Source organism: Gymnodraco acuticeps, unplaced genomic scaffold (genome assembly GCF_902827175.1).
Source record: "Gymnodraco acuticeps unplaced genomic scaffold, fGymAcu1.1, whole genome shotgun sequence".
Lineage (NCBI taxonomy): Eukaryota > Metazoa > Chordata > Actinopteri > Perciformes > Bathydraconidae > Gymnodraco > Gymnodraco acuticeps.
Genome location: NW_022990214.1, coordinates 2,573,357 through 2,582,946, shown reverse-complemented (window position 1 = coordinate 2,582,946; position 9,590 = coordinate 2,573,357). Strand labels below are relative to the sequence as shown.

At 39.4% G+C, this 9,590-nt stretch overlaps 2 protein-coding genes across 2 annotated transcripts in view; both read left to right on the top strand.

Moving 5' to 3' along the window:
- The first annotated feature begins 965 nt into the window (after positions 1-965).
- Positions 966-1,364, top strand: LOC117547707 (surfeit locus protein 6 homolog). Its single transcript, XM_034218487.1, has one exon. The coding sequence runs from the start codon at positions 966-968 to the stop codon at positions 1,362-1,364; it is 399 nt and encodes a 132-aa protein (XP_034074378.1).
- A 6,392-nt stretch (positions 1,365-7,756) lies between these two features.
- The window catches only part of LOC117547692 (DENN domain-containing protein 2D-like), a 35,324-nt gene continuing 33,490 nt past the window's right edge, over positions 7,757-9,590 (top strand). The window contains exon 1 of the mRNA XM_034218466.1: positions 7,757-8,015. Within this exon, the coding sequence (XP_034074357.1) occupies positions 7,992-8,015 (24 nt within the window). The 5' untranslated portion in view covers positions 7,757-7,991. The remainder of the gene's footprint in view (positions 8,016-9,590) is intronic.

Below are 9,590 nucleotides of genomic sequence, written 5' to 3'. Positions count from 1 at the left end.
GTCCGCAAGGAGGTATGGGGGGTGAGGAGTTCCTTGAGGTAGGGAGGGGTAGTTCCATGGACACACTGGTGGGTGAGGACGGAGAACTTGAATTCGATCCTCAGTTCCACGGGTAGCCAGTGTAGTGCTTTAAGGATGGGGGGTGATGTGATCATATTTGCGCACCCTCATCAGGATCCTAGCAGCGCTGTTCTGAATGTATTGGAGCTTCTGGATGCTTTTGTTGGGGATCCCGATGAGGAGTGCATTGCAGTAGTCCAGCCTGGAGGAGACAAAGGCGTGGACCAGCTTTTCGGCGTCAGACAGAGTGAGTGTGGGGCGGAGTTTGGCGATGTTCCTGAGGTGATAAAAGGAGTTCTTGCACAGCTGTTTAATGTGGGCCTCAAAGGTCAGATGGGCGTCCATTTTAACACCCAGGTTGGTGACTATTGAGGAGAGGGTAATGTCCTAGCCGGAGAAGGTGATGGTGGTGATGGTGGATGACCGAACCTGGTGTGGGGTGCCAACTATAATGGCTTCGGTCTTGGAGCTGTTGAGTTTCAGGAAGTTTTGCTTCATCCACGCCTGTATCTCCTCCAGGCAGGCAGTGAGTGTGGGTGAAGGCAGGGCTGCAGAGGAGGTAGGGTTGATCCTGAGGTACAGTTGGGTGTCATCAGCGTAGCAATGAAATGATACTCCATGTCGGCTGATGATAGAGCCAAGCATGTAGAGTGTGAAGAGGGTGGGGCCGAGAACTGATCCTTGAGGGACACCACAGGTGACGTTGTGGGTACCCGACTCTGCCTCGCCCAAGGAGACGTACTCTGTTCTCCCGGTGAGGTATGATCTGAACCAGTCAAGGGGAGAGTCAGAGAGTCCGATGGTGGAGTGCAGACGATGGAGGAGGATGCCGTGATCGACGGTGTCGAAAGCTGCAGTGAGATCGAGGAGGCCTAGACTTACCATTTAGACAAGAAAATCTCAGCATGCCAAATAACCGATGCATCGCTGAACAGCGTATCCAAAGCCTGAAACGCAAGAGACTTCATGAAAAAATCGAGGAGTCCAGAGGACAGGGAACTCCGAAGAACGCACTCTCTGAGGCCGTGCTGGCAAAACGAAAGATAGAACGGGAGCGCAAGAGGAGGAGGAAAGAGTTTATCCTGAAGAAGAAACTAGCTGAAGAGAATAGCCAAGAAGCGCCAGTGGAGATCAAGAAAGAACCTGAGCCCGCCCCCGCTGCTAACAAAAGAGATGTAACGGCCCTCATCTTCAACAAGGTGGAGACGGTGGAGGAAAAGGACAAAGAAATGGAGAACAAGATCAAGTGGACCAACGTGCTCTACAAGGCCGAAGGACTCAAAATAAAGGACAGCAAAGACTGATGACCCTTAAAATAAGGGAGAAGAAAGGAAACTGAAAAACATTATTAATAATTAAATACCAACACATAGAACACACCATTTGTATTTTACATAGCTCCTTTATTCTTTATTTGTAATTGTTTTGTTTTCATACTAAAGCCAATTAGGGGCCGGTGTGTAGGAGCCATTTTATGGGTGTTGTTGGTGTGTCAGTTTATTTAAGTTATACGTATAGTGCAATATTATTTTTGAACAATTGGTGTCGGGGTTTAGCTGCACCGGGTGTATATAAAGTAATGAATATACTTTATTACTCGTTTCCATTCATGTCAATTGCAGATAAACGTTTAGTCTTCTCAAGCACCAACTATCAAATATCTCTCCTGATTGTTGGCACTTGACAATCACCTTCCCTGAATTTTACTCAGGTGTAACTAAAGTTTGATTTAAGGGTTGTTTATATTTCACATCATTAATCAGAATCTGCAAAGTAACTACAATAAATGTAGTGGAGTAAAAATACCAGGTTAACCTCTGAATTGTAGTGGAGTAGAATTACAAAGTAACAATGAGCTGTCATGTGGGTGTTTATTAATGCTGCGCATTATGGACACAAGCGATTTTCACCCATTTATTAATTATATGTTTTACATTTGATAACACCAATGTGTTTAATACTGGCAACTTCTAATTGTGGGGAAAACGAAAACGTTCAGTAAAGACGTCCCATAGAACATTTTGCGAAACACAATAACCAGCATGTGTAGTTCTGGGGGGGCGTTCGATTCCAGTTTTGGATAGTCTGGCGTGGTTTCGTTCTATTTCAAACAGCTGTTTGACGCTCGGCGTAACCTTGGCGCACTGCCACTCCAACATCCAATCCCAGAGCTTGAAGATTAATCACGGGGACAGTAGTCCTAAACGATAGCTGGGGATTATGGGTAGTGTAGTGTCTTCAGCCATCCTAAACTCAGAAATGTTTTTCGGATTTGATATCGCATTAGCACCATATCCCTACATGCATTGCGGCTAAAACATCCAATCAGCGAGCTTAAACCATAGCTGAGGATCTTGGGTAATCAGTTCAGCGGCTGTGTATCGCAATGATGCTCGAAATGTCCCTACGTCTGTTTCCGGTTATTTTTATTTTGAAATTCAGTTCCTGACGGACGCCAAAAAAGCCCGAGATTATGGAATTAAACAAATAAATAAAAACAAGGATAATTGTGTGTTATTGGTGAATAAATAACAGTGAGTTATTTAGAAAAGAATAACAAATTAGAAGGAAAAAAATATTTAAAAAAATACAGATTTCAGTATTCTGAGGCTCTGAGCCATTTATTTTCCTCACAGACGACAAGAAAAGTCCGACATTATACGATTTAAAATAAAAACAATAATCGTGGCTTGATATTGAGTAAGAACATGTTTTTATGAACCCCACAGCTTCCGGTCTTCCACTACCCGAACGGACAAAAATACGTGCTACAGGCACGAAACATACTACCAATAGAAATACATTGCTTTTAAAATCGTTCTGTGTGACACGAAAAAAAAGGGGAAAATCGTGTTGGTGAACACGAATCAATAGATTAAATGTCGTGACTATAACACGAAATGCCGTGAGACTGGGTTGCACCACAACAGGTAAGCAGCACAACAATGGTACAACACAAATATTCTGGGCCAATATGTCAGATGAAAAACTGAAACATCAACCACCACCGCCGGTCCACTCAAATATAAAAATAGATACAGTAGAGGCAATAGAACCGTCTTTATCAAAGTCTATGTGGACAGGGAGGTAACCTATATGATTACTTTATCTTTATCAAACATGATAAAAGCTCTGAGAATTCAGACAATAAATCTGAGGACTGGAAGGAGTGTGGTACTTTTACAACGCAAACACATGGGCTGTAGAGTATTTTGAATATTTTATGACAAAATCAATCAATCTGATGATTTGACGGTGGAAGGGGTCAGAGTGATAGGGAGGGGCCAGCTTGGTTAAGGCTTTGTAGGTGAGCAGGAAAAAGAAAGCAAGATATGAAGGATCAAAATGATTTTATCGACAGGAAAAGCTGCCTTTCATGAAGCATATTCAGACCGTAGCCAATACACCAACACTGAAACACATGAGCACAGTGGCGCCCCAAGACACTCTGGGGGCCCCAGGCAGAAGAGACATGCCACCCAACACATCAAGCACTACTGACAGCACCACCCCCCCCCCCCCCCCCCCCCCCCCCCCCCCCCGTAGCGGGTTCCGGACCTATTGACCTCTGATAGGATAGGTCAGGAAACAGCTTTTGACGGCGCTCTATACATGGGGCCCACTAGAGGGTTTCCCGACATGTCATTGCAGTAAATTAAAAGGGGTTTCAGGTTGTCGTTGCCTGCCTTGCCTGTCGGCAAACGGCGGTCCTGCATGAGCACATACTACAGTTTAAAAAAGCAGAAATACAATCTGAGCTGACAGGAAATGCTCCGTTTTAGTTTAATACACACAGTTAAGCTCACACATACTATTTTATGAACATATAAGTTCACCTGCTGAATTAAAAACAGAACAAATGAAGCAAAGAAAGTGAAAACCATAAAGCAAGTTAAACCAGTGAAAGCTTTTTTGAACTAATTTCGTCTTTATTTTTTAATCTTAACATCACCAATTATTATAAATGTTATAGTAACCTGATAACAGTATGTCTTTTTTGTCTTGAATTTTAAGTAAATATAGTTTCTAATGACCTTATCCCGTTACATGTAATCTGTTACTCTCCAAGAACGAGGGATATTTCTGAGATGGAAAGTTAGTGTAAAGAAGAGCGTTGTCTGAACCTGACCGTGAACTATAGAAGTTACTACTTGTGAAGTCAAGCCGTCTACTCTATTCCACTCCCTTTTATAGAGAAGTCTGGCAGGAGTTATGCAAGCAGCAGATAAAAGAAAAGTCAAAGACTAAAACTGCTGAATAAACAAATAAAGATGATACGCTGTCTCACTCACTAATCATCTGTGTTTACATCCTGATTATCTCCACAGTGTCCCCAACAAACACAATCACAATCTACTGTTCCATTGTCATATTCATTCCAATTGTGCAACAACACAAAGGAGATGAGGAGACAAAGAGCAGCTTGATAAGTACAGATATTGGGGGTGAATGCACTCTTACCAGAGGTGGAAATTACACATGTCTTGCACTTAAAAGTAGAATAGTGTAGGCAAACTCTTACAAGTAAAAGTCCTGCATCCAAAATGTTACTCAATTAAAAGTACCAAAGTATTGGCATCAAAATATAGTTAAAGTATCAAAAGTAAAAGTAGTCATTGTGCAGATTGGTCCATTTCAGAATAATATATATGATATGTTTTATAATGATTGATCATGAAAGTGTTCTCAAAGCTGGTAAAGGTGCAGCGAGTTTGAATGACTTTGTATACTGCAGGGTAGCTGGTGGATTTACTCCAGGTGGAACTAAAGTCTGATTTAACACTTGAGTACACTACTTGAGTAAATGTACTTAGTTACTTTATCCCACTGACTCTTGCATACTGTATAATGTATGCAAGGAGTGTATGAATGTGTTGAAGCTGGTCTCCTGCAGCTTCAGGGCTCGGAGGACTCACTGAAGTCAAACATAGGAACCCCTAACATCATTTGCTAATGTGAGGAGTTTTGAAACCTGAATTATAGGTCCAATAATAGCAGCTCTGATTATGTTAACATCACACTTACACAACACACACACAGCCCCATATTTGATAATAGGATAACCGGTTCTTAATGCGTCATTTTAATTGAATCAACTAACCTATTGTAGGGAAGGGAACCCTTCCTCTTTAAGTGTCTAATAAAAGGCATTCTGTAAAATATTCCTATTAAGTCAAGCTTTGTTCTTATTAATTGTTGTGGTGAGATTGCTTGTATGATAGATAAGTGCTGCTTCAATAACCATCAGTAGTCATATAGTCCCTATCTTTGATGTCATAGCTTTTCTATGTAGACTTTTTCACTAAGTATGAGGCTTTAGCACAAAGTCTTTCATGTTCATCACAATACAGTATGTACTGATGCAGCATTGTATACCCGATGACTAACAGTATCACGCAGGACATCATCAGTTGGTAACTGACATCTTATCTAAATGTAAAAACTGGGTTGTACATTTCCTAATGCTTCCAACATGTTTTGTTGTGCTTTTTTATCTTTATTTTGGTAGTTGATAGTTGACTTTGTCACAAGTAAAAGTCCTACATCCAACATGTTCCTCAATTCAAATGATAAAAATGTATTTCCATCAAATGTTTTAAAGTATCAAAGTAAATGTAGTAATTTTTCAAAACTAACCATTTCAGATATAACATATGATCTGATTGTTAGTTTTCATGCATTAATGTATCAGCTCGTTTAATAGGAGCTTTCTTTGAAATACAATCTGTAAAAGATAATCAAAACATCTGATCCCATCTCTTTTACTAACCACTTATCATTAACCTCAGTGAAAAACATAATGGGGTTACGGACAAATAGACCATGGTTAACATTTCTTTAAACTACATTTTTAAAATAAATTAATCAACCAATTCCAGTTTGTATGATTATATGAAACTATTTGGGTAAATAATACTTCATACAATATATGCATTACTTGTTAGGCCTACACATCTATAACGGTACAGTTCACCATTCAAACATGTCGGAAACACCACCCAACTCAGTAAACACTGACACTTTATTTGATCAGTTTACAGTATCAAGCTTAAAATAGTTCATTTTTGGTTTAACATATTGTTCAAAGTTCAAACAATATTAGCACTTTGGCAAGTTATGGCTTATTTGATGCTCATTTCCTATCATCTAGATCCAGAGGTGGGAGAAGTACTCAGATCTTGTACTTGAGTAAAAGTAGAAGTACCAGAGTGTAGGAATACTCTGTTACAAGTAAAAGTCCTGCATTCAAAATGTTCCTCAAGTAAAAGTGGAAAAGTATTCTCATCAAAATATAGTGAAAGTAGCGACAGTGAAAGTAGTCGTTGTGCAGATTGGTCCATTTCAGAATAATATATATGATATGTTTTATAATGATTGATCATGAAAGTGTTCTCAAAGCTGGTGAAGGTGCAGCTAGTTTGAATGACTTTGTATACTGCAGGGTAGCTGGTGGATTTACTCCAGGTGGAACTACAGTCTGATTCAACACTTGATTATATTTACCATCATTCATCCACATCTGTAAAGTAACTAAAGGTATTAAATACATGTAGTGGAGTAGAAGTACACCATGTACCTCTGAGCTGTAGAGGAGAAGAAGAACAAAGTAGCAAAACATTGAAATACTTAAATAAAGTACAAGTATCTCAAAATTGTACCCAAGTATATTACTTGAGTTTATGAATTTAGTTACTTTACACCAGTGGCTATACAGATAGAAAGACTAAGCCTTGCACAGAGGCAAGAAAATACATTTTCAAAATGATCAACAGTGCTGCCAAAATGATAAACTGACTGCTACACAATTAAAATAAATGCTTTTATATATTTCTAGATGTGACTCTTTGGCGTTTCTTTTATTATTAACACTGCTGCTTTAGTTGTTCTGACTGCTAAAATCCTCTGTTATTCTTACATTTATATTTTTTAAAGCCGATATTCCGTGGGGTCGGGGGGCTCGGATCCTTGTGACCTTTTTCATACCTGATGAGTTTGCATCCCTGATTATTATTATAATGCTTTTTTGAAAAATAAATGTTAACTTTCAGGACAAACTTTACTTAATGTTTACTATAAGGTAAAACATTAAATGATAAATAGGGTCGTTTTCTCATTGACTTCTTTAGAACTGGACATGTTTTACAACCAGTGGAGTCGCCCCCTGCTGGATATGAAAGATAAAGCAAGTTTAATGCACTTCCTTTTGCTTGCTGGTCAATGGTTAGCCAGCAAGCTCTGTTCCATTTTTATTTATTTTTATTTAGCCCAATATCTTTAATTTTTCTTAAGGGGCTTTAGCTAACCCTGAGAGGAGTGTATAACTTATGGATGTTTGCCACTCTCTGGTATGACCTGGCCATTACTCATTAAAAGAGTATTAAATCAGCATTACACAACTATATACTCTCACAATGGACAGTCTAAAGAGGGATTAAAGTTGATGCAGTCTTTTGTATTTTTCCAAACAGATATGTTCTTTTTGTATTCCTCTTTCGTTTTACTTTCTGTGACCTTTAGTTTGACTTCTAACACAAGCAGAGGTGTGTAATGTGATACCACAAAAATGAATCGTTATCCATGCCGGTTCCAAAGGCAAAGGAACAGGTTTTACTGTAACACACACACACACACACACACACACACACACACACACACACTCACACACGTCACACGTCACTGTACTTTGGTTCAGCACTGAAAGAGGATATCCCAGCCTGTGACTGAAGTCCGTCAACCGCACTCAACTCAAGAACACTTCCTGTTCATGCAAGCACTTGCTGCTTCATCGTCAATAATAAAAACACTGCCACAGGCTGCAGAACAGGATATTTCCAGCTGGTATTTATTGGTAAAAACCAAAGTTAGGTTTAAATCTTAACAGTAGAAATAGATCCAGTGGATGACTACGCTCCTTTAATCTGCTGAGACAAATGGAGAAGACGTCACAGCAACAGGTGAGTGTGTCCCTCCATAACACATGCTCTTTGTGTTTTCACTTCAAGGCTCATCTGTGATTAACTCGTCATTATTAAGCTCCTTTCACATGTGATTTATTGATATATCAGTATCTCGAAAGTATCATGAATGAAGGCGGAACACAGTCAGTGGCAATTTAGATAATTTCATAGTAAAATACGGTTGGTAAACATCTGAGACTTACATTTCCTGTAAACATCACATGACAGGAGGAATAGAGAACTTTGGTGTGAACAACTTCACTTTTACTTCCTGTGGTGGAAATGATGTTACACCATTTACATGTTGATGTAGGGCAAAGATCTTTTTATACCTGATGGTAATCATGTGCAGAGAGACATGAAATCACAAAATATCAGAAACCTCTACAATCAGATTAAAACTTCCTGCACACAGGATCAAAAGAGTTTCTGGGGAGACTCATTCATTGGAAGTTGAAGGTGACATTGCTTTAATTCACAAGTTGAAAGATCAGATGGAATAGTCTACATGTGTATGATCTGGTTGAAGAGATACACAAGGTACTGTTACACATTTTCCAAAAGCATACATGCATTTTTATGTATTTAGTGTCATCTGAGGTTTTGTCCAACAGCAATCTCAGGCTATTGTAATTCCATATTTGTTGTACTTAGGCTCAATAATTTAGTGTCTATGGTATCAAAATGACATAATCATGTTCCCATAGAGACCCAGCAGGAACTAAGGCGAAACTAAGCAAGTATACCAAGGGGGGGAGGGGGGTGCTTTTTTAAAGTGAAAAAAGTGACCTATGTACTCTAACAATAACAAGGTTTGATTACTTTACAATTCAACAGGGGTATGTATGTTTCAATAACTTGGTGTATTGCTGGAGCTCACAGCAGGTGCAGGGTGAATACAGACACTTATCAGAAAGCTTTTTAAACATTTGTATAAAAATAAAACTGAAATGTTTTACTGCGGTCAAGAATAGGGTTTACAGGATTCCGTTATATATAAAAGTCTGTTTGGATGTTTTTGCATTTTACACTGATATGGAATGGGAGTGGCTCAGTGAGATAGTGCGGTGATCAGAGGAGCACTGGTTCAATCCCCGCTGCAGTCAGCATGTCATTATGTCCCTGGGCAAGACACTTCACCCCACTTTGCTCCTGTGGGGATTTCCCACAGTACTGAATGTATGTAAGTCATAAAAGGATAAAGTGTCCAACAGGTCACATGTACAGTAATGTCATATTTAACTGAACGCAGAAATGCTGCTCAAACTCAAAAGCTAATGTGTCAGTGATGATCTGTTAATATATGAAAGAGGCCTGGGTACTTTTATGGTTTTGAATTCATGAAAGTAAGTAAATGATCTGCATACTTCTTCAACCTATGGTGCTTTCAGTGTTACAGAACACACTTCCACCCAAATCTGTAATAATGAAACCTTAGTGGAGCTGAGGGTCTGGGTCCTGGGTCAGGGGTGGGAGAACTACTCAGGTGTTTTACTTATTAATCTGACAAGACCAATACAACAATGTAAACAATGTGTTTAAAGTCATGCATTTAGTAGAGCGTATGGTGGT